At 42.4% G+C, this 26,075-nt stretch overlaps 1 protein-coding gene across 1 annotated transcript in view; it reads right to left on the bottom strand.

Annotated features, from left to right (window-relative positions):
* Positions 1–1,011: 1,011 nt before the first annotated feature.
* Positions 1,012–26,075, bottom strand: part of dcdc2c (doublecortin domain containing 2C) — a gene marked incomplete at both ends in the record, with an annotated part of 31,729 nt that continues 6,665 nt past the window's right edge. The window contains 4 exons of the mRNA XM_084143974.1: positions 1,012–1,110; positions 4,315–4,416; positions 5,744–5,872; positions 6,140–6,237. Of these exons, the coding sequence (XP_084000100.1) occupies positions 1,012–1,110; positions 4,315–4,416; positions 5,744–5,872; positions 6,140–6,237 (428 nt within the window). The remainder of the gene's footprint in view (positions 1,111–4,314; positions 4,417–5,743; positions 5,873–6,139; positions 6,238–26,075) is intronic.

The following is a 26,075-nucleotide window of genomic DNA, read 5'->3' as shown; positions in this document are numbered from 1 at the left end:
AACACAGGATGTTGTTATTATGCTGTGGCACCTCAGATCAGGAACAGTAAATAACCACATGGAAGGCCCCGGTCGTTCATTATTCACCAATAGAATTCTCATGGGGACAATGGAAAATGCTGGAACACCTATGGATCACTGAATGGCCTTGCTCCTACAGGCTATGCTTTGTGGGCAATTAGAGAAAATTGTTTGAGCTAGGTGTGAGGCACATCCTCTGACATAGAAGAGTCATGTCCTATCATGGTATCGTTAGGTCTCGTTGTGTCATGGTATATCTTTCTAATCATTGTGTTAATCTACACATGATTTGAAGTCATATTCAAGAATATGTTATTTACATCTTTGCTAGTCATACATTCTATTCAACCCATTTTAAAATACTGTATCCAAAATGCAATAATTTAGAAGATACAGGCATACTAATCTAAGACCAGTGTGATTTTCCCACCTATACAATATCCAGGGTTCTCCCCAAAGAATCTAAGAGATTTGTTATCATATAAGGAATTTTTTTGCTCTAGATTGCAGGAAATTGCAGTTACAGGTGTTCAGAAAAGTAACAATCTCTGAGTCCTAAGGGGGCACTGCCCCCCTCCGGGCCTCTCCCCCAGCCATACTCAGTAGCACAACCTTGTTAAAAAATCCTGGGGAGAACCCTGAATATCTGTCAGGGTAGACACGATTGCATGGGAAAAATAAAACGTATGTGAATAATCCACAGTACGGGACATACTGTATGGGGCACTTTGTGAAGTGCAGGTGCCTTTAATACTAAATAATAAGTCATGTGAGATCGGGGAATGCAACTCCAACCTCTCGACCAGATGGTAACCATAAAGTACGTTAGCTCTCCCAGATGTGTGGAGTTGCGGTTGGGGATCCGGTGACATGCGAAGGGGGAAACCGGGTAACGCCGAGTGTATTAGCGGTCTCTTTATGGTCTGTTATGGGCGCATTATGTTCAGTTGTGTTGTGGAGGAAACGTGGGGCAACTAGCTTGCGGTGCTACTATGCTTTGATGAACCTACCCTTGAAGAACTTGGAGATCCATGACCGTATTCCGCACAGCTTTGAGGATGACACCGCCTCTACCTCCTCTTTAGTCTCCTGGAACGAAGGCACATAAATCATATCTCATATCATCATCCAGCCAGATTCAATGCATATGGGCCCGATTCACTAAATCTGTCTCCTCCAAGTGATCTATTTGATTCCTAATACTGCGGTGCATATGCGGTAAGTCTCTAGCACGCTCTGTTTCTTAATCTTGCATTCCAAGACGTGTGGAGCAGAAGTCAAAAACAGAGACATATCAAGTGGGAATCCCAGAGTGTGTTCTTTGTACTCCTACAGTATCTCAGAACAGGAAACAAGGATAAACAGCATGTGTTTTTCCTCCCTGATTCAATGGCCCTTTGAGGAATAGCATAACATCTCAGTCTGATTAATGGATGTACACTGTCTAATGAACAGTAATTGAATGGTAGAATGTAGTAGGCCCTCCAAGCCCCAGAGGAATAGCCTGGTTGCTGCAGAAGCCAGTGACATTGTCTGGGGTTGATTATAGTTGATCTTGCATGAGAGGAGAAGCTTCAGCAACAGCGAACCTAAGCTAGGGAATAGTAGCCAGGAAAACAGGACAAGACAAATGAAAAGGAATTGCATTGGCAAAAAATAGGGGAGGTCGATGGCACGATCGATAACTATTTGATTTTTTATCACAAAATTCTTAAGAAGAGGAAGACGATTGATAAAACATACCTAGTCCTATTGGCATTTCTAGCGATATTAATTAAGATAAATGACAAAACAGCCGATATCATTAAAACACAGCAAACGATTGTTAAAAACAGAAAATTACACAAGCTCGTTCAACTCTACCCTTGTTCAACATCCATGAACATTCAGCCAACCGTTACCATTTCTACATTGTTTCTAGGCTAAAGGAAAACAGTACATTACTGAGATAAGGGGAGCACAACTAAAGGTGTGAAGTTCCAAAAGACCCATCTAGAAACAACTACCGTCAATTTAACTCAATGGGCGTGTTTGAGATCAGCTGCATTACAGTCGGCGTCTGCACAATGACTGATCTACAAATCACCTTGCATTCTAAATTACTACTCACTATTATTTGTAGATCAGTCTGTGATCAGCTCGAACTCTCAAACAATGCCAAAATGAACAAACGTCTTTAGATGATTGCCCTGTTCCAGCCGCCTTTGCATCAGTCTATTGCAGTCATATGTTGTCATACCTACAGTTGAAGTAGGAAGTTTACATACACCTTAGCCAAATACATTTAAACTCAGTTTTTAACAATTCCTGACATTTAATCGTAGTAAAAATTCCCTGTTTTAGGTCAGTTAGGATCACCACTTTTTTTAAGAATGTGAAATGTCAGAATAATAGTAGAGAGAATGATTTATTTAGGCTTTTATTGCTTGGGGTCATTGTCCATTTGGAAGACCCATTTGCGACCAAGCTTTAACTTCCTGACTGATGTCTTGAGATGTTGCTTCAATATATCCACATAATTTTCCTTCATCATGATGCCATCTATTTTGTGAAGTGCACCAGTCCCTCCTGCAGCAAAGCACCCCCACAGCATGATGCTGCCACCCCCGTGCTTCACGGTTCGGATGGTGTTCTTCGGCTTGCAAGGAACCCCCTTTTTCCTCCAAACATAACGATGGTCATTATGGCCAAACAGTTCTATTTTTGTTTCATCAGACCAGAGGACATTTCTCCAAAAAGTACGATCTTTGTCCACATGTGCAGTTGCAAACTGGCTTTTTTATGGCGGTTTTGGAGCAGTGGCTTCTTCCTTGCTGAGCGGCCTTTCAGGTTATGTCGATAACGGACTCGTTTTACTGTGGATATAGATACTTTTGTACCTGTTTACTCCAGCATTTTCACAAGGTCCTTTGCAGTTGTTCTGGGATTTATTTGCACTTTTCGCACCAAAGTACGTTCATCTCTAGGAGACAGAACGCGGTTCCTTCCTGAGCAGTATGACGGCTGCGTGGTCCCATGGTGTTTATACTTGCATACTATTGTTTGTACAGATGAACGTGGTACCTTCAGGCGTTTGAAAATTGCTCCCAACTATGGGTCATAGACATATTCTCTTATTATCATTTACACTAGATGATGAAGATGCAGGACAGATTGAAACATTCTGTTCATCTTAATATACTGTAGGAGACTGGAAAAGAGATGGTGAGAGAAGTGAGTAATGGTTATACATTGTTTAGCCAGAATATTAGCTTCAGGTTTTACCTGCCATCAAAGCTTCCATAAATAGTATTGATATTATCATCTCCAATATAAATGTAGCTCATAAAATGTAGCTACAAAACACATTAAATATATTCACTGGGGATGACTTTAATATTCTTCAGGTATTCTCTAATTATGACAATAAACTTCAAGAAGTCAAACTTCGCTTTTAAAGCAGCAATTCCCTGCTCTAATACTAATAATAAAGTCCCTTTTGTACTCATAAAGTTAATTTCATCAACCCTATTTCAAACCACTTAAATGTAGATGTCTGTATAGGACAGAAGTGTGAATAGCACAATTACAATTGCACTACTTCTTGTTAGCTGCTGCCGGATTGTGGAATATCATTATTCCCCATTATCTAATGGTCATTCACGGAATCTATAGCCATTCTGAATCAGCAATATTCATTTATGAGTAAATGCGACAAGTAATGAATAAAGCTATTGATGAGGTCCTTAGCAGGGTCATAACTACCGCCCGAAGTCAATAATGATTTAGATAAGAAATTGAGAATATCTTTATTACAAAAGTGCATACCACACCAAAACATCTCCCTACACCATAATTACCATTGGCTGAAATTATAGTTTTCATTAAACAAAATGTTCACTGTTATTGATTGCTTAAAGAAGACTCAATATCTTCTAATTTCCAAAGCTGGCTACAATTGCATGGAATAGTAATATCGGCCAACTATTGTGTACATTCATCACTGTTATGAAGCTCCTCATTCTAATTCCTTTGAGAATTATTATACCAGAATAAGTGTATTTAAATGAGTGCAATTTCTAGAAACCACACATCCATGCAGAAACATCTGTATACACAGCACTCGAACCATTCTTCATGACATACATAATAACTAGAATAAGGGAGGGATGGGGATCTAACACAAGTAAATGTGGTGGTTACGGTATTCTACACTAATAAGATGGGCCCATGCTGTATTTCCCCAGTCTAGTAGGCATCACTCTGTTCATTCTGCTAGCTGGAGATAAGCTGTGTGTGTCTGTGTGTGTGTGTCTGTGGCTCAGGTTTCAAAGGTGACTTTAGTCCTCCGTCTCTGGGGCTGGTCAGACCAGTGCCTCGACCTGACTCTCCGCGACCTGACAAGGGGGCCGAGGACTGGAACACGCGCACAGGCACACATACCAGGGGGTGGAACTGAAATGACTGTATTTTCCAATCGTTTCATTTTGAACAGAACCATATATTTTTTTGTTCCGTTCCACTGTTCCGACCAGCAAAATCAAGTTCTGAACCGGTTAGAACCCAAACAAAGTACTGGTTTATATCATTGCTTTCTGTTCTTTTTTAAACCTCTGAAATACATATATTTTTTACATTTAGCTCGACATTCAATTATTTCACCAATCATAGAGCAGCTTGCTGTGGAGCGGGTAAGTGATTTAATCTGTATAGGAAAGTCGTTAAGAGCAAATTGTATTTAGCCGTTACAGCATGGTTTCATCATAATGAAAGACAAACACACTGTGCTGCCAGTCACAGTATAGGGAGCGAGATGCAACATAAATGTTGAGGGTGAGGAGAGCAAGAGAGGATGGAGGAAGCTTGCCTTGAAGCGCTGGGCATCTTGTTGTGACATGCATTATCTGAATTATGCCCACAGAATTATACCTATGGAGGAGTGGCTTCTATGGAGGAACTTTGAATGTCTTTGAACTTCCGAGTTGGTTTAACGTTGGACCAGAGCAAATGTTAGCTAGCTAGCTAAGAAGTTTGTGTGTGCAGAGCAGCACTAGAATTCAAAACATCTCGTACCTTTTTGTAGTTAATAAATCCAATGTGAAACGTGATAACTAGCATTGAAAAAGTAAATCCATTCTTCTCTAAATAAACATCTCTCCCTAATTTCTGAATTACGCTTCTAACGTCGTCAGTAGGCTACAGTAACCTATGCTTCAGAGGGGAAGGGCAGGTAGCCTACACCCACTGGCAAAGATTTCCAGCTGGAAGGCAGTTGTTGGTATAAGTTTGAGTGGCAGAGTGAGGTCTTTGCACAGGCTCTTTGTTTGCGATTTTTTGGGGACTGGAAAAAAATGCCTGGAACATAAAATAATGTTATTAACAAGTTCCAATGCTTTTAAAATAACGGTTCTGTTCTGGAACAGTATAGATCACTTTCGTTTTCATTTTGGGTTCCGTTCCTCAAATAATTTAGTTATTTCACAGTTTTCTGTTCTGTTCCCTGAACCGGTTCCAACCCTTGACACATACATGCAAAAACTATTGTTAAACAAGTGATACAAGTGCAAACACTACCACTATCTATGTCTGCTGCCGGTGGTGAACTTCAAACCCAATTTCCCCTCTAACGGATCAATACAGTATCATTCAATTAAATATATCCATCCATTCCCTTCATTCACAAATGCACTGCACTGTCCACATGGCAGTCCAGTCCACTGACCTTCCTGAAGCCTGCAGACACAGGCCTCTGGACAACACTAGACGCATCAGAGCCTTGGAGGAAAGCTTTGTAAGGACTCTGGGTCTCACTGCCCGGCCAAGAATACATCTGGTCATAATGCTCCTCTGCATCTACTACCATGGCCTCAACCTGGGGAGAAAGAAAGGAGAACCCTCTTTGAGTTTATTACCGGTCAGCCTACAGTAGCCTTGCATCACTTGTCTTGTACACAAGTTTGTTAATGGTCAGTTACAGCTAGCCTGGTTCCAGATCTGTCTGTTTGACCAAGAAGTTGGCAAGACAGCACCAACAGATTTGGGACAAGGCTACAGCACAACCACGTTGGGTAGTCATTGCATAGGTTTTATGACCATATTGTTCTGCAGGTCATCAAGGCCTAACAGAGTTGATTTTTACCTGGTCAATTGGCAAGTCCACCCTCACTCTGCAATCCTCCTGGACCTCAGTCACTCCCACTGTTTCCCTTTTGTCTTTCGCTCGGAACACACTGCCTTCTGTAAAAGTGATTCTCCCTATTCTCTCTCCCGCTCTTTCTTTCTTGTTCTCTCTTTTTCCTCCTTAACTTCGGAAGTGACCAACGATCATGTCAAACTATTCATTTATTTAGAGTGCACACAAAGACGTAAAGGTTACTGTAAGCCAAAACTTCTCTGCCACCCTGCAAGAGGATACGTTCCTATGTTAGTTTCTGACAGTGACAGTTTAATCTTTATGCATTTGAGAAATGCACAACACGCTGTCCTTTGGTAAAAAATCTAACCAAATCAAAGTTTATTGGTTGTGTACACAGTTTAGCAGATGTTATAGCGGGTGCCGCGAAATGCTGATGTTACTAATGAAGATGGTGCTGTACTGGATTGCCACCGTTTTGCAAGCTCTGACCCAACTTTGCTATTTTGCCATTTATTTTGTAGTTTATTTTTTACTTTATTTTCACTATCATTTCTTACAACCGACAAGAATTTCGAACATCAGATCGGCAGTTACTTACCTCAATTCCGGCTTCAACTTCGACTCATCTGCCCTGGGCTCTTTCTGTAATTCCAACCCAATTTTCGGGCTACCCAAGAGGAAACGCCAATGTTACAGAGGCAAGAGAGGGGGGATCATGGTGTGATAAAGGGGATCATCGCGAGATTAAGGCAAAGGGAAAACTAGCCACCTCTTCCCTCACTTGATAATAAGATGGATGACCTCCGATCGCGGATTTCCTACCAATGCGACTCTCAAAACTGCATTCTCTGCTTTTCTGAAACATAGCTCAAGGACAAGTACCCACCATGGCTATCCAACTCGATGTATTCTCCATTCACCGGCATACAGGACAGTGGAGTCGGGGAAATCGAGAGGGGGAAGGGTTTGCCTCTTCATCAACAACAACTGGTGTGCTGGTCGAGCGCGGTGGAAGTGTCGACCCATTGTTCACCCGTCTTTGAATACCTGATGGTCAAACACCGACCCTTCTTCCTCCCGAGGGAGTTTTCAGCTGTTATCGTGACTGTTGTATACATTCCACCTCAGGACAAGAAAAATAAGCTGGCACTTAACGAAGTGTATGAGGCTATAAACAAGCAGGAAAACGTACATCCAGAGGCAATTTTAATTAAGACATGTGATGTCCAACTTCCATCAACATGTCTTCCTAGCCACTAGGGGTGATAAATTCCTAGACCACTGTTATTCTACCCACAAGCAAGCATACAAGGCCCTCCCTAGTCCGCCATTCGGCAAATCAGATCAGGAATCCGTACTCCTGTCTCCTGTTAACAAGCAGAAGCTCAAACAGGAAATACCCGTGACTCGCTCCATTGAGAAATGGTCACCAGAATCAGAGATTATGCTACAGGACTACTTTGCTAGCGCTGATTGGAATATGTTTCGGGACTCGGCCGATAACATCGACGAGCTAACCACCTCCATCACCGGCTTCATTAGGAATATGCATAGGCGACATTGTCCCCACAGTGAAGGTTGTGGGTTCATTTCCCACGGGGGGCCAGTATGAAAAATGTATGCACTCACTAACTGTAAGTCGCTCTGGATAAGAGCGTCTGCTATATGACTAAAATGTAAAATGTAAAATGTTTGCTGCTTCCCCAATCAAAAGCCCCGGATTAACACTGAGGTTGGCGCTAAACTAAAGGATCGGGCTACCACACACAGGGCTGGTGCAGACGACCCTGAGGCCATGGCTGAGGACAGGAACAAGTACAAGAAGTCCCGCTATGACCTCTGCAGAGTCATCAAACAAGCAAAAGGACAATATAGTAATACAGTCGAAGTCGGAAGTTTACATACACCTTAGCCAAAATACATTTAAACTCAGTTTTTCACAATTCTTGACATTTAATCCTAGTAAATATTCCCTGTTTTAGGTCAGTTAGGATCACCACTTTATTTTAAGAATGTGAAATGTCAGAATAATACTAGAGAGATGTCACGAATTCAGCCTAGGCTGCTCCTCCTCCTTGCTCGGGCAGGCTTCGGCGTTCGTCGTCACCGGAGTACTAGCTGCCTCCGATCTATGTTTCTGTGTTCTACTTGTTTTGTCTTTATTGCACACACCTGGTTCCAATGTACGTTAATTTGTTTCCCTATTTTACCCTCTGGTTCTCTCATGGTGTTGTGCGTGATTGTTTGTTGTCTTGTTGTCATTTGCTTTGTGAGTCTGTATTTCCTTCCCTGCGTGGAGGATATGTTTATTTACTTGTGATAAGTAAAGTACGTCGTTGACCAAGTTCTGTGTCCTGCGCCTGACTCCGTCCTACCGCTACACACTGACACTGACACATTTCTTTCATCACATTCCCAGTGGGTCAGAAGTTTACATACACTTAATTCGTATTTGGTAGCACTACCTTTCAATTGTTTAACTTGGGTCAAATGTTTCGGGTAGCCTTCCACAAGCTTCCCACAATAAGTTGGTTGAATTTTGGCCCATTCCTCCTGACAGAGCTGGTGTAACTGAGTCAGGTTTGTAGGCCTCCTTCCTCGCACACACTTTTTCAGTTCTGCCCACACATTTTTTATAGGATTGAGGTCAGGGCTTTGTGATGGCCACTCCAATGACTTTGACCTTGACTTTGTTGTCCTTAAGCCATTTTGCCACAACTTTGGAAATATGCTTGGGGTCATTGTTCATTTGGAAGACCCATTTACGACCAAGCTTTAACTTCCTGACTGATGTCTTGAGATGTTGCTTCAATATATCCACATAATTTTCCTTCCTCATTCTGCCATCTATTTTGTGAAGTGCACCAGTCCCTCCTGCAGCAAAGCACCCCCACAGCATGATGCTGCCACCCCCGTGCTTCACGGTTGGGATGGTGTTCTTCGGCTTGCAAGCCTTCCGCTTTTTCCTCCAAACATAACGATGGTCATTATGGCCAAACAGTTCTATTTTTGTCTCATCAGACCAGAGGACAGTTCTCCAAAAAGTACGATCTTTGTCCCCTTGTGCAGTTGCAAACCGTAGTCTGGCTTTTTTATGGCGGTTTTGGAGAAGTGGCTTCTTCCTTGCTGAGCGGCCTTTCAGGTTATGTCGATATAGGACTCGTTTTACTGTGGATATAAATACTTTTGCACCTGTTTCCTCCAGCATCTTCACAAGGTCCTTTGCTGTTGTTCTGGAATTTATTTGCACTTTTCGCACCAAAGTACGTTCATCTCTAGGAGACAGAACGCGTCTCCATCCTGAGTGGTATGACGGCTGCGTGGTCCCATGGTGTTTATACTTGCTCCAAGTAGATGTTCTAACTGACTTGCCAAAACTATAGTTTGTTAACAAGAAATGTATGGAGTGGTTGAAAAACGACTTTTAATGACTCCAACCTAAGTGTATGTAAACTTCCAACTGTATATGTGGCAGGGGCAACAGTCCATTATGGAACACAAAGGAAGACCCAGCCGTGATCTGCCCAACGATGCCTCTCTACCAGACGAACTCAATCTATTTTATGCACGCTTTGACAGTAACAACATTGTGCCAGGTGTGAGGGCCTCCACCGACCCAGAAGATTAGGTGATCTCGCTGTCCGAGGCCGAAGTGAGTAAAGTCTTTGATCAGGTCAACACCGGCAAGGATGCGGAGCCCGATGGTATTCCAGGGCGCGTTCTCAGAGCATGCGAAGAACAGCTGGCAAGCATATTCATAGTACATTTCTACCTCTCCCTGTCCCAGTCTGTAATCCCCAGAAGTTTTAAGATGACCACCATCATTCCTGTTGCCAAGAACTCTAAGGCTTCATGCCACAATGACTACTGCCCTGTAGCACTCACATCTGTAATCATGAAGTGCTTTGAGAGGCTGGATATGGTACACATCAACTCCATCATCCCAGACACCCTAGATCCACTCCAATTTGCATACCGCCCCAACAGATCCATAAACGACGCAATCTCAATTGCACTCCACACTGCCTTCACCCACCTAGATAAGAGGAATACCTATGTGAGAATGCTGTTCATTGACTAAAGCTCAGCGTTCAACACCATTGTCACCTCCAGCTCGTCACCAAGCTTCGGACCCTCGGACTGAACACCTCCCTTTGCAACTGGATCCTGGACTTCCTGACGGGCCGACCCCAGGTGGTGAGGGTAGGCAACATCACCTCCTCCACACTGACCCTCAACACGGGGGCCCCACAGGGGTGTGTGCTTAGTACCCTTCTGTACTCCCTGTTCACCCATGACTGTGTGGCCAAGCACGACTCCAACGCCATCATCAACTTTGCTGAAGACACAACGGCATGATCCCCGGCAAAGATGAGACTGCCTACAGTGAGGAGGTCAGTGACCTGGCAGTGCATTGCCAGAACAACAACCTCTCCCTCAACGTCAGTAAGATCAAGGAGCTGATTGTGGACTACAGGAAACGGAGGGGCTGCAGTGGAGCGGGTCGAGGGCTTCAACTTCCTCGTGTCCAAATCACTAAGGACTTAAAATGGTCCACACACGCGCAGTCGCGACAGCGCCTCCTTTCCCTCAGGAGGTTAAAAAGGTTTGGCATGGGCCCTCCAATCCTCAAAAAGTTATACAGCTGTACCATTGAGAGCATCTTGACTGGCTGCATCACTGCTTGGTATGGCAATAGCACCGAAAATAAGTTATTGACCAATATAAATTGTTATCTGGGACATTGCCACTGACATTGTGTGAATTAATTAATTAATACATTTCTCTCTGCCTGTTTTTTTACATGTGCAATGCATCAGTACAGCAAAGTATCAATTTAGCCAATGTGATCACATCACACCAGAAGTAGGCTACACATCGCTCTCGCCATTCAAACTTCCCCGCCAGTTAATTGCCAACGCTGTAGCCTATTTTATAGCCATTCAGCAAGCAAGTGGATCAATTTATGCTTCTCTCCTTGAATAGGCCTAGGCCTATTAGTTTTGAAATAAGTTTCAAACTACACTATATATACAAAAGTATGTGGACACCCCTTCAAATTAGTGGATTCGGCTATTTCAGCCACACCGGTGCTGACAGGTGTATAAAATCGAGCACACAGCTATTCAATCTCAATAGACAAACATTGGCAGCAGAATGGCCTTAGTGAAGAGCTCAATGACTTTCAATGTGGCACCGTCATAGGATGCCACCTTTCCAACAAGTCAGTTTGTCACATTTCTGCCCTGCTAGAGATGCCCCAGTCAACTATAAGTGCTGTTATTGTGAAGTGGAAACGTTTAGGAGCAACAACGGCTCAGCCGCGAAGTGCTAGGTCACACAAGCTCACAGAACGGGACCGCCAAGTGCTGAAGTGCGTAGCGCGTAAAAATCGTATGTCCTTGGTTGCAACGCTCACTACCGAGTTCCAAACTGCCTATGGAAGCAACGTCAGCACAAGAACTGTTCGTCGGGAGCTTCATGAAATGGGTTTCCATGGCCGAGCAGCCAAGTGTCGGCTGGAGTGATGTAAAGCTCGCCGCCATTGGACTCTGGAGCAGTGGAAACGCGTTCTCATGAGTGATGAATCATGCTTCACCATCTGGCAGTCCGACGGACAAATCTGGGTTTGGCGGATGCCAAGAGAACGCTACCTGCCCCAATGCATAGTGCCAACTGTAAAGTTTGGAGGAATACTTGTCTGGGGCTGTTTTTCATGGTTTGGGCTAGGCCCCTTAGTTCCAGTGAAGGGAAATCTTAACGCTACAGCAAACAATGACATTCTAGACGATTCTGTGCTTCCAACTTTGTGGTAACAGTTTGGGGAAGGCCCTTTCCTGTTTCAGCATGACAATATCCATGTGCACAAAGCGAGGTCCATACAGAAATGGTTTGTCGAGATCGGTGTGGAAGAACTTGACTGGCCTTCACAGAGCCCTGACCTCAACCCCATCGAACACCTTCAGGATGAATGCGAGCCAGGCCTAATCGCCCAACATCAGTGGCCGACCGCACTAATGCTCTTGTGGCTGAATGGAAGCAAGTCCACGCAGCAATGTTCCAACATCTAGTGGAAAGCCTTCACAGAAGAGTGGAGGCTGTTATAGTACCAAAGGTGGGACCAACTCCATATTAATACCCATGATTTTGGAAAGAGATCTTCGACGTACAGGTGTCCATATACTTTTGGTCATGTAGTGTATATTACCATTCATTGTCTATACTGCATATTTGAGTGAGCTATTTCAAGAAACCAGTATAAATAAATATGCGGTGTGTATAAACAGTGTAACTAAAATGCAATGTACAGTAGTAGAACTATTAGAATGAGTTATGTCAAGAATACAGTATTTAAATACACAGTACAAACCCCATGGCAAAATGGATAGACCAGAGTCCGCAATATAAATATATATGCATGTGAATGTTGTGTATGGACAGTATGTGAATAGAAAATGTATCTATAGCTGTAGTTACATAGGATGTGCCATGACTAGAATACAGTGTGTACAGTGTCTTCAGAAAGTACTCACACCGCTTGACTTTTTCCACATTTTGTTTTGTTACAGCCTGAATTTAAAATGATTTAAATTGAGTTTTTTATCACTAGCTTACACACAATACCCCATAATGTCAGTGTAATTATGTTTTTCTACATTTTCTTGAGTCAATAAGTATTCAACCCCTTTGTTATGGCAAGGCTAAATAAGTTCAGGAGTAAAAATGTGCTTACCAAGTCACATAATAAGTTGCATGGACTCACTCCATGTGTAATAATAGTGTTTAACATGATTTTTGAATGACTACCTCATCTCTATACACCCCACACATACTGTACAATTATCTGTATGTTCCCTCAGTCGAGCAGATACAGACATCCTTCCAAACTCAGTTGCCGGAGAGGAAGGAAACCGCTCAGGGATTTCACCATGAGACCAATGGTGACTTTAAAACAGTTACAGAGTTTAATGGCTGTTAAAGGAGAAAACTGAGGATGGATCAACAACATTTGAGTTACTCTACAATCAGGGCATAAAATGAACACCCGCCACCCGCCAAATGCGGGTAGATTTAGGTATTGGCAGGTAAGAATGTCTATTTCACCAGCCACGTAGGTGGGTGGTCAATTTGCAGGGCTCTACATTTTGAGCATTACATTCTCTTTTGTGGATAAAAAATTGAGTAAAAAGTCAAGTATGAGCACGTGTGAGTTGTGCTTTACGGTATAGCAGATAAATGCTGCAGTAGCTGTTATCAATGTTTTTCTGCCGTCTTGATTCATAGCTGCTAATCGCACAAAGAAATACGAATCTATACCCCAGCTCATGCAGCAACAATTCCTGGCTAGGGAGCTTTGTGCACTGTGCTGATAGATTCATTTTTGGAGGGGCTGCGCACAGGCATACTATTTTGTCTAATTTACTCAAAAGTCTACAAAGTGAGACTTTGTCCTTGTGTTTCTTGGCTATTTACATTGTTTTGTTCAAAAGGTCGGTTGTTTTTCAATGTTAGTTTGAGTCTTCTGCTTCAACTGATAGCAAAGAGATGTATATCATATATAATAAATGTTTTGTTTTAGAAACATTAAGCATGGTCATCAGTTTTCTGTGTTTTATTTTTGGTAATTATCGCCCCAAAATATTTTGGCTGGTAAGAAATCTAAGTGGCTGGTAGATATTTCCATCTACCTGCCACAGTGGCTGGTGAACCAACTTTTTTATTTTAGGCCCTGTCCACAATACTAACCTAATTGACAGAGTGAAAAGAAGGAAGCCTGTACAGAATACAAATATTCCAAAACAATATCTGATTTGCAACAAGGCACTAAAGTAATACTTCAAAAAATGTGGCTAAGCAATAAACTTTTTGTCCTGAATACAAATCCAATACAACACATTACTGAGTACCACTGATAATTGTATGTGTGGGGTACAGCGATGAGGTAGTCATTCAAAAAACATGTTAAACACTATTATTGCACACAGAGTGAGTCCATGCAACTTATGTGAATTGTTAAGCAGATGTTTTACTCCTGAACTTATTTAGGCTTGCCTTAACAAAGGGGTTGAATACTTATTGACTCAAGACATTTTCACCTCCCCACCACCACCAAATAAAGGCCCGTCATCGGATCCCCATTTTCCAGGTCGTTGCTGTAAATGTATTCTCAGTCAACTTACCTGGTAGTTGAGCAGTGAATTTCAAACACAGATTCAACCACAAAGATCATGGAGGTTTTCCAATGCCTTGCAAAAAAGGGTACCTATTGGTTAAAAAAAGCAGACATTAGATATCCCTTTGAGCATGGTGAAGTTATTAATTACACTTTGGATGGTGTATCAATACACCCAGTCACTACAAAGATACAGGTGTCCTTCCTAAGTCAGTTGCCAGAGAGGAAGTTACAAAATGTAGTGGCTGTGATAGGAGAAAACTGAGGATGGATCAACAACATTGTAGTTACTCCACAATACTAAAAGAAGGAAACCTGTACAGAATAAAAAATATTCCAAAACATGCATCCTGTTTTCAATATAGCACTAAAGTAAAACTGTGGCAAAGAAATTAACTTCATGTCCTGAACACAAAGTGTTATGTTTGGGGCAAATCCATCATCTGTCTAGTGCTTGTCTCCACCCCCCACCAGGTGTATCCCATTTGTCCCCATTATCCCCTGTGTATTAATACCAGCGTTTTTTGTGTTCCCAGTTCGTCTTGTCTTGTCAAGCTTACCCGCGGATTTTCCGTAAGCCTTTAATGCTCTAGTCACTGTTTTCCAGTTTTTCGCAGTTTTGACCATTCTGCCTGCCCTGACCCTGAGCCTGCCTGCCGTTCTGTACCTTGTGACACTTTTCTGGATTACCGACCTCTGCCTGCCCCGACCCTGAGCCCGCCTGCTGTTCTGTACCTTGTGACACTGTCCTGGATTACCGACCTCTGCCTGCCCCGACCCTGAGCCTGCCTGCCGTTTCTGTACCTGCTCTGGATTACTGACCTCTGCCTGCCCTTGACCTGTCGTTTGCCTGCCCCCTGTTTTTGTAAAAAACATTTGCTATTTCGAAATGTCTGCATCTGGGTCTTATCCTGAGCCTTGATATCAGTCTGCTTTCCAACAGATACTGGGAGACAAATTCAACTTTCAGCAGGACAATAACCTAAAACACAAGGCCAAATATACAGTGGAGTTGTTTATCAAGACGACATTGAATGTTCCTGAGTGGCCTAGTTACAGTTTTGACATAAATAGGCTTGAAAATCTATGGCAACACTTAAAAATGTCTGTCGAGCAATGATCAACAACCAACTTGCCAGAGCTTGAAGAATTTTTATAATAATAATGTGCAAATATTGTTCAATCCAGGTGTGCAAAGCTCTTAGACTTACCCAGAAAGACTCACATTTGTAATCGCTGCCAAAGGTGATTATAACATGTATTGACTCGGGGGTGTGAAAACTTATGTAAATTAGGTATTTCTGTATTTAATTTTCAATACATTTGTCATTATGGGGTACTGTGTGTAGATGGGTGACCATCTACACACATTTTTGAATTCAGCCTGTAACACAACAAAATGTGGAATAAGACACTGGTATGAATACTTTGTGAAGGCACTGTAAATACTCCCCTAGAGTTATGCCCATTGGTTGAAAGAACGGAAAGTGATTATTGCTCGAGTGAGCCCATAGGTTATTCAGGAAGTGTGGTGTGCCATGCTCATAGTCTGAAGTTAATAGGTGAATGACATTCCGCACCCTTGCTAATAGTTAAGGAGGAGAGATGTGATACTGTGCTGACGAGGTCACATTAATAACACTACTATGTAAATACCTTCTAAGCTGATGAGGTAGCATTATAAACACTCCTATATGAATACCTGCTATGCCTGTGAGGTAGGAAGTGATGTGAATTATATTGTACTTACTGGATAAATGTGAAAGTGACAAGCCATTCAGACCAACTTGACTAATTGAACTTTGGTAGAATTCATTTGTCCTGAGTTTGCAAAGAACTGCCAGGACCTCGGATGAATGGAGACACTCAAGTTTTTTAATCCTGTATCTCTCGACATTCACTAAAATAGTCATGGCCTCTAAACCTTCCAGCTGTCTACTGGACCCTATTCCAACTAAACCACTGAAAGAGTTACTTCCTGTGTTTGGCCCTCCTATGTTGAACATAATAAATGGCTCCCTATCCTCCGGATGTGTACCAAACTCACTAAAAGTGGCAGTAATAAAGCGTCTCCTGAAAAAGCCAAACCTTGACCCTATTTCTTTTTTAACTATCAGCCTATATCGAATCTCCCATTCCTCTCAAAACATATTTTAAGCTGACACTGTACCTGATTATAAAGGTTTATTATATCAAAGGTTCCAGCGTCAATTTACAGATTTCTGCAGAAATCCGGAGAACAACTAACCCAATCTAAAAATGATTATTCTCCCAGTCCTTTGTTCAAACATGGTATTTATCCTATGTAACATAATATGGGTGTTTTGAATAGACCAATCCCTGGCTTCCACATATCCAAGTCTCCCCTGTTTCAGGGGGCCCCTATAGTAATGCTTTCCAGATGTTTCAGCAAGGCAAAGTAAAGTTCATTTAACCAACAATATGAAAACATCAGCCAAAGCTATAAATTGTTCAGACACTACATATTTCCCCCCTTCGAGACTAATTAAGTCTCGAAAACAAAAAGAATAGGATTATGACAAATACATTTTTTTCTTCTTGAGTAACTTTAGCAATAAAACAAAATTTATGGAGAGTAAACACATTTTTATGTAGACAAATTTTCATGGAGTGTAAACAAACTGTTATGGAGTGTAAACAAATTGTTATGGAGTGTAAGAGAGAAAAACCTGTCTGGCAGCTTTCATTCCAAATATCCATCAATCAATCAAGAAAGGAAAAATCTCTCATGGCCCCTCTGCCCCAGGCGACCACCTAAGTACTACAGATCCATTTATAAATCTTTATCAATGCATTTTAAGCTATGATGCAATTGAATACACATGAAAACCTCAGGAAAACTAAATACAATCTAAAATGTCCACATTCAGGCTGGTCGACCCATCGGACCCTCCTGTGGATTCTCTCTGTCCCTGCCTAGACCCAATATCCCTAAGCATCCACGAAAAAAACAAAAACATCTGAGGTCCCCACATGTACCCAACAACAGAAAACATCATTCTTCAAACAATTAATACAGAAAGAATATGACACAAATTATGTATTACACATGCAAATATGTATATAAATCCTTGCAAACACTGGTATGTAGTCCACTACACTGCATCTCCTCAGCAGTGTCGACTTTCAATGTAACGTCGATGATGGAATCTGAACATTTCCACACCTTCCTTGTTCCACTTCCTCCAGTCCATTCATATTGTCCTTGTTTGAGTATTTGAATCCCACTCTACACATCCCCATATACTTCTGGAAGAAAATAAAACACCAACCAGTATCTTTTGCAAAGCAACACATGCAAATTAAAACATCAATATCAAAAATAATATATAAATGATATATATATAAATGATATATAAAATGAATCACATTCCATTTCCCCCCTTTGATTCATAAGAAAATACTAAATATCACAATAATATGTAAAGACGTGAAAAATTATCACACAATCAGATATTCAAAATTTCCTAGAGTTACATCAACCCTAGTTTTCGTAACATTTTGGTCTGACTTTTTTCCCCAATAAAAAAAAAAAAATCAATTTCACTGATTTATCCACAAAACTCTTTCCCATTATCTGAGGATTTTCGATTGGGATGTCCCCACCTGCTTATGACTTCTTTACACAAGAACTTAGCAACCGACTGAGCATCTTTTCGCTTAGTTGGACATATTATGCACCTCTTGGTGTTGCAATGTAACCAGGAATAACAGTCACACCCCTGCGAACATTATTTTTCAGACAGATTGTGCACCTGCCTATGACATAGTCAACCTGTTCAAGCAAATATGGTGACCAAAAACCATACTCCTTTGTGATCTTTATCCTAACCTCCCCCCTTGCAACATGAGCTAACCCATGTGCTTCCTGAATCATCAGACCTAATAGGTCTAGAGGCGCTACTATTAACCCCTCATGGTTTCTCCAAAGACCAGTAGCATCTTTGACGGCACCTCGGTCTAGCCATAACTGTTTGTCAATCGTAGAAGCAGCTTCCTGCATCAAAATCACATCCTTAAGCGTAATTTTGTCTTCCAAGTCCACTCCATGAGTGACCAGAAAAACTTTGCCCAATTTGTCCGCTCCTGTGACGGCTTTTGCAGCTTCATCAGCAGCTTTGTTCCCTTGTGTGACTTTTGACACATCGGTTTTATGAGCTGCACACTTAGCTATCGCTATCTCTTTAGGCTTCATCATAGCATGCAACAATTTCATTATTTGCGCATGATGTTGTATTGGAGAACCATCCGTTTTCTTAAACCCTCGACCTTTCCACACTGCTCCAAACAAATGACATACACTATGTGCAAATGCTGAATCAGTGTATATCGTCATTCGCTTTCCTTCTGCTAACAAGCACGCTTCTGTTAGCCCCACAAGTTCAGCAAGTTGTGCAGACGCAGGCTGTGGTATTACTTCAGCCTTTTCAACAACAAATCCAGTTCCTTGGGCTTTAACTACTGCATAGCCAGCATACAATTTATCTCCCACACGATAACAAGACCCATCAGTCCAATACTCCAGGTCTGCCTCACGTAATGGAAAGGCTTGCAAATCTGATCTAAGCCTCAAGTATTTCTCTGCTTCTTGAACACAATCATGTGGCTCACCATCCTCTGAAGTTGGCAAGTTCTCGGCTGGATTCACCGTATCACACCTCACTAGAGTGACATCTTCCTGCTCTAAGAGCCTATGATAGTCTCTGAGCCTAGGCATAGTCAATGTATATTTCCCATAGTTCAGAAGATTTCTGAGACTATGATGGGTAAGAATTGTGACTGGGTAACCCATCGTAACAGATGATGCTTTGTCATACATTGAATATACTCCCACCATTGCTCTGTAGCACAGTGGTATCCCAAGTTCTACTTCTGAATAGGCAGTAGAGTAGTAGGAAATAGGCTGAGGATTCGTCCCTGTACCTGTCGGCTGACAAAGAACTGCACATGCATATTTACCTCCAGTAGAAGTAGACACATATAGCAAAACATTCTTAGAGTAGTCTGGTAGTGTGAGTGCAGGTGCCTCCTGTAACCTCTGTTTGATCGTTTCAAATGCCACAAGGCCTTCCTGTGTCCAGGAAAAATTGCTATGGAGTTGACCACTCCCAGTATCTTTAACCATAGCTCTCAAAGGTCCCTACTTCATTCACTGCTCTCAAATCATGAACCATATGATAAGTCTCATCGGGTTTCTTCAAAGGCAACAAAGGGGTGTTACTCTGAGGATTTTTTATTGTCTTCAAAACACCTGCTTTCAAATGTCCTTCAATTTGTGGTTCGATCCCTTGGATTGCTTCATCTTTCAATGGATACTGATTCTTCCAAGGAGATCTGGCTCCTGGTCGAAGTTCAACTTTCACCGGTTGGGCTGATTTCACAAGTCCAATATCGGTACTGTGTTGAGACCACAAACATTCTGGAACTTGTTGCAACATCTCCTCTTTCATAGGGTCTGAATCCATCTTCGCACTGCAAATAGATTCATGTGTCATCCGTACAGCTTGTGGCTGTCCTTGTCCTTGAGCCGAAATCATGATTTTGAGAAATCGCTGATCTTCACTCCTCCAAATCGCCAAATTCTCTTTCATCGGTACAAAAACAGCTTTCTCTGCTTCTGTCATCATTTCTCCTATTTGCTTCTGCTCATAGCCTTCAGAAACCAACAAGGTCACATGTGGCACACTCTTCTCAATCTCAAATTCTTTATCCAGATAATCGTCTGTGTTTATCTTCATAGCTGCTCCTTGTGGTACTAAAATTATGCAACATGAGCTGAGTTGAACTTTCTTAGGTTGATGACTCAACCATTCGTCTGAGATCGATTGGGCAGCATTCTTGAAAAACTTGAGCGTACAATGAAATGGATATTCCGGAAGCCTCGCATCTGGCATGTTTGCCACAATGAATTTCTCCCATATCTTAGCCTGCTTCAAAAAATCTGCACTGAGATTTCCAATCCAAAATATTGAAGAAGAGTCAATCTCTGTCGTCATCACAATTGGTAAACCTTTTCTTTTGGCACTTCTACCAGACAGCCGTCTGGCGTCCATTTTATTGTACAATTCAATCTACACAATGCATCTCTTCCCAACAATGCAATAGGTGTATGTTCCGATACCAGTATGGGTATTGTAATTTTCTGATTTTTACAGATTTCTGCAGAAATCCGGAGAACAACTAACCCAATCTAAAAATGATTATTCTCCCAGTCCTTTGTTCAAACATGGTATTTATCCTATGTAACATAATATGGGTGTTTTGAATAGACCAATCCCTGGCTTCCACATATCCAAGTCTCCTCTGTTTCAGGGGGCCCCTATAGTAATGCTTTCCAGATGTTTCAGCAAGGCAAAGTAAAGTTCATTCAACCAACAATATGAAAACCTCAGCCAAAGCTATAAATTGCTCAGATACTACAGGGCTTTATAAATACATTTGATTTATTGATGTGTAGAAGTTTGTGAGGGTCTTAGGGGCCAAGCTGAATTTCTTCAGCCACTGTCGGTGTGAAGAGACCATTTCAGCTTTTGACCCTCTCCACTGCGGCCCTGTCAATGTGGATGGAGGCGTGCTCTCTCTGCTGTCTCCTGTAGTCCACGATCAGCTCCTTCGTTTTGCTGACATTGAGGGAGCGGTTATTTTCCTGGCACCAGGGCACTCCCCTCCTCCATGTAGGTTGTCTTGTCATTGTTGGTAATCAGGCCTACCACTGTTGTGTTGGAGATGTGTGTTGCCATGCAGTCATGGGTGAAAAGGAAGTATAGAAGGGGGCTGTGCACGCACTCCTGTGGGGCCCCCTTGTTGAGGATCAGCATTGCAGAGGTGTTGTTGCCTACCTTCACCACCTGGGGTTGGTCCGTCAGGAAGTCTAGGACCCAGTTGCACAGGGAGGGGTTCAGATCCAGGGCCCTGAGCTTAGTGATGAGCTTGGAGGGCACTACGGTGTTGAAGGCTGCGCTTTAGTCGATGAACAGCATTCTTACACAGATATTCCTCTTGTCCAGGTGGGATAGGGCAGTGTGCAGTGCAATGGCGATTGCGTTGAACTTGGAGCTATTGCAAATTATAGAGGGTCTAGGGTGTCGGATAAGGTGAAGGTGATATGATCCTTAACTAGCCTCTCAAAGCACTTCATGATGACAGAAGTGAGTGCTATGGGGCGATAGTCATTTAGTTAAGTTACCTTCACTTTCTTGGGTACAGGAAGAATGGTGGACATTTTGAACAGACTGGGATAGGGAGAGAGTGAATATGTCCGTAAACACTCCAGTCAGCTGTTCTGCACATGCTCTGAGGATGCGGCTTGGGATGACGTCTGGGCCGGCAGCCTTGCGAGAGTTAACAAGCTTAAAACGTCTTACTCACGTCGGCCATGAAGATTGTGAGCACACAGTTCTCGTGAGTGGATTGGGCCCACGTCGGCGGCTCGGTATTGTTTTCCTCCGGGCGAAGAAGGTGTTTACCTTAATAATCTGTGATTGTCTGCCACAGTCCTTGCCACATGCGTCTCGTGTCTGAGCCGTTGAATTGCGACTCCACTTTGCCCCTGTCATTTTGCCTCTTTGATTGCCTTACGGAGGTCATAGATGGTCTGTTTGTGTTACAGGAGGGGGTCGCAGTTCCAGAGTGATCCACTAGGTGTCCTCCTCCGACAACCGTAGGCACCTCCTCACTCAGTCTGGACTAATCATGATCCTATTGGTGTCACCTGTGTCTACCTGTTCACCTGTGTATTTATGCCCTCACTTCCCTGTATTCCCTTGCACCGTTTTCTCTGCTAGTTTCACTATGCCAAGCAGTACTAATCAGTGTCTGATCGCGGGATGTATGGACAGATACGTGAGAAGTGTTCTCCCTGTTTAGTTATTATTTCAGTCACAGTATTTCATATTATGGCTGGCAGCCTGCTTTTTGGAGTCTTATTTGCTCCGCCTTTCTTTTTCGTGTAAAGTCCGTTATTTTGTATCCTGGCTTCGGGACCATCAGTAAAGATAATTTTTTCGCCATCTCTGCCTATTGCCTACTGTCTATCCTGCACCGCACCTGGGTCACACCTCACACCAACCCTTACATGTTTGTACACATCCATGCTCCCAATCACCTTGCCGTGGTTAAACGCTACGGTTCGCACTTTCAGTTTTTTGCTCAAATGATGCCAACTATCCACGGTTCTTGGTTTGGATAAGTTCTAATCGTGACAGTAGGAACAACATCCTCTATGCACTTCCTGATGAACCCAGTCACAGAGTCAGTGTATACGTCGATACTATTCCCAGAGGCGACCTGGATCATTTCCCAGTTCGCATGATCAAAACAATCTTGAAGCATACAGTGCATTCGGAAAGTATTCAGACCCCTTGACTTTTCCCACATTTTGTTAAGTTGCAGTCTTATTCTAAAACGGATTATTATTATTTTATTCCTCATCAATCTACACACAATACCTCATAATGACAAAGCAAAAACAGGTTTTTAGAAATTGCTGCAAATGTACACTACCGGTCAAAAGTTTTAGAACACCTACTCATTCAAGGGGTTTTCTTAATTTGTACTACTTTCTACATTGTAGAATAATAGTGAAGACATCAAAACTATGAAATAACACATATGGAATCATGTCATAACCAAAAAAGTATAATATATTTTATATTTGAGATTCTTCAAATAGCCACCCTTTGCCTTGATGACAGCTTTGCACATTCTTGGCATTCTCTCAACCAGCTTCACCTGGAATGCTTTTCCAACAGTCTTGAAGGAGTTCCCACATATGCTGAGCACTTGTTGGCTGCTTTTCCTTCACTCTGCCGTCCGACTCATCCCAAACCATCTCAGTTTGGTTGAGGTCGGGGGATTATGGAGGTAAGGTAATCTGATGCAGCACTCCATTCTTTCCTTCTTGGTAAAATAGTCCTTACACAGCCTGGAGGTGTGTTGGGTCATTGTCCTGTTGAAAAACAAATGATAGTAACACTAAGCCCAAACCAGATGGGATGGCATATGGCTGCAAAATGCTGTGGTAGCCATGCTGGTTAAGTGTGCCTTGAATTGTAAATAAATCACAGACAGTGTCACCAGCAAAGCACCCCTACACCATAACACCTCCTCCTCCATGCTTTACGGTGGGAAATACACATGCAAAGATCATCCGTTCACCCACACCGCATCTCACAAAGACACGGCGGTTGCAACCTAAATTCTCAAATTTGGACTCCAGACCAAAGGATACATTTCCACCGGTCTAATGTCTATTGCTCTTGTTTCTTGGCCCAAGCAGGTCTCTTCTTCTTATTGGTGTCCTTTAGTAGTGGTTTCTTTGCAGCAATTTGACCATGACGGCCTGATTCACACAGTCTCCTCTGAACAGTTGATGTTGAGATGTGTCTGTTACTTGAGCTCTGTGAAGCATTTATTTGGGCTGCAATTTCTGAGGCTGGTAACTCTAATGAACTTATCCTCTGCAGCAGAGGTAACTCTGGGTCTTCCATTACTGTGGCGATCCTCATGAGAGCCAGTTTCATCATAGCGCTTGATGGTTTTTGCGACTGCATTTGAAGAAATGTTCAAAGTTCTTGAAATGTTCCGTATTGACTGACCTTCATGTCTTAAAGTAATGATGGACTGTCGATTTTCTTTGCATAGTTGAACTGTTCTTGCCATAATATGGACTTGGTATTTTACCAAATAGAGTTATCTTCTGTATACCCCCCTACTTTGTCACAACACAAAATAAATTCCACAAATTAACTTTTTAGAAGGCATGCCTGTTAATTTAAATGCATTCCAGGTGACTACCTCATGAAGCTGTTTGAGAGAATGCCAAGAGTGTGCAAAGCTGTCATCAAGGCAAAGGGTGGCTAATTGAAGAATCTCAAATCTCAAATATATTTTTATTTGTTTAACAATTTTTTGGTTACTACATGATTCCTTATATATTATTTCATAGTTTTGATGTCTTCACTATTATTCTACAATGTAGAAAATAGTAAAAATAAAGAAAAACCCTTGAATGAGTAGGTATTGTAAAAAAAACAAAAATTGACCGGTAGTGTATAAAAAAATACAAAACTGAAATATCACATTTACATAAGTATTCAGACCCTTTACTCAGTACTTTGTTGAAGCACCTTTGGCAGCTTTTACAGCCTCGAGTCTTCTTGGGGATGACGCTACAAGCTTGGCACACCTGTGTTTGGGGAGTTTCTCCCATTCCTCTCTGCAGATCCTCTCAAGATCTGTCAGGTTGGATGGGGAGCGTCGCTGCACAGCTATTTTTATATCTCTTCAGAGATGTTAGATCGGGTTCAAGTCCGGGCTCTGGCTGGGCCACTCAAGTACATTCAGAGACTTGTCCCGAAAACACTCCTGCATTGTCTTGGTTGTGTGCTTAGGGTCGTTGTCCTGTTGGAAGGTGAACCTTCACCCCAGTCAGAGGTCCTGAGCGCTCTGGAGCAGGTTTTCATCAAGGATCGCTCTGTACTTTGCTCCGTTCATATCTCCTTCAATCCTGACTAGTCTCCCAGTCACCGTAGGGATGGTGCCAAATTTCATCCAGACGTGACGCTTGGCATTCAGCCCAAAGAGTTCAATCTTGGTTTCATCAGACCAGAGAATCTTGTTTCTCATGGTCTGAGCGTCTTTAGGTGCCTTTTGGCAAACTCCAAGTGGGCTGTCATGTGCCTTTTACTGAGGAGTGGCTTCCGTCTGGCCACTCTAGCATAAAGGCCTGATTGTTGGTGTGCTGCAGAGACGGTTGTCCTTCTGGAAGTTTCTCCCATTTCCACAGAGGAACTCTAGAGCTGTGACCATCAGGTTCTTATTCACCTCCCTGACCAAGGCTCTTCTCCCCCGATTGCTCAGTTTGGCCGGGCAGCCAGCTCTAGGAAGAGTCTTGGTGGTTCTAAACTTCTTCCACTTAAGAATAATGGAGGCCACTGTGTTCTTGGGGACATTCAATGCTGCAGACATTTTTTGGTACCCTTCCACAGATCTGTGCTTCGACACAATCCTGTCTTGGAGCTCTACAGACAATTCCTTCGACCTCATGGCTTGATTTTTGCTCTGACATGCACTGTCAACTGTGGGACCTTATATAGACAGGTGTGTGCCTTTCCAAATCATGTCCAATCAATTGAATTTACCACAGGTGGACTCCAATCAATTTTACACTTTACTGTGAGAAAATTGGATGGATTAGTGCAGTGTTATAAATGGGAGATATGTACTTTTCAACAGTTTTTGAAGGTTTACCCTACCTCAAGCTGGTCCCCCTCCGACTCAGAGCACAGAGAATCAGACTGATCCGAACTCACTGGCTCTAATGAATGGGATAGCTCCTGAGTGGCTCGGACAGTCGATGGTCCTAAAGTTATTTGGAGATGTAAATTGAAGAAGTACATTTTTATAAGCTCAGCATAACTACCGTTTCTTACTTTCTCAAATGTCAACCAAAGCTTAACATACTTTGTCTATTGGGCTTCACCGAAGTGTAGGGCCTCAGGGCTTTCAGTGGTTGACCGTCTTAACTGCTCCAACTGGAGAAGGTTCTTGGCTTCCTCCGAAGTAACCCTAGGAAGACAAAGATAAAAAACTCAAACTAGCTTCAGGTTATTTTGTGTGAAAATGAAAATAGTTATTATCTGAGATTTTATATTCACCTTAATGGATGGCGACCCCAGATAGGAGCGAAAGAGCAGAGAGGTTTCCCAGGTCTCGCCTTCCTTTCGTCCTTCTTCCAAAACAAGT

This window comes from Coregonus lavaretus (genome assembly GCF_964263955.1).
Source record: "Coregonus lavaretus genome assembly, chromosome: 27".
Lineage (NCBI taxonomy): Eukaryota > Metazoa > Chordata > Actinopteri > Salmoniformes > Salmonidae > Coregonus > Coregonus lavaretus.
The sequence above is the reverse complement of the archived record's forward strand: the minus strand, read 5'-3'. Positions and strand labels throughout refer to the sequence as shown.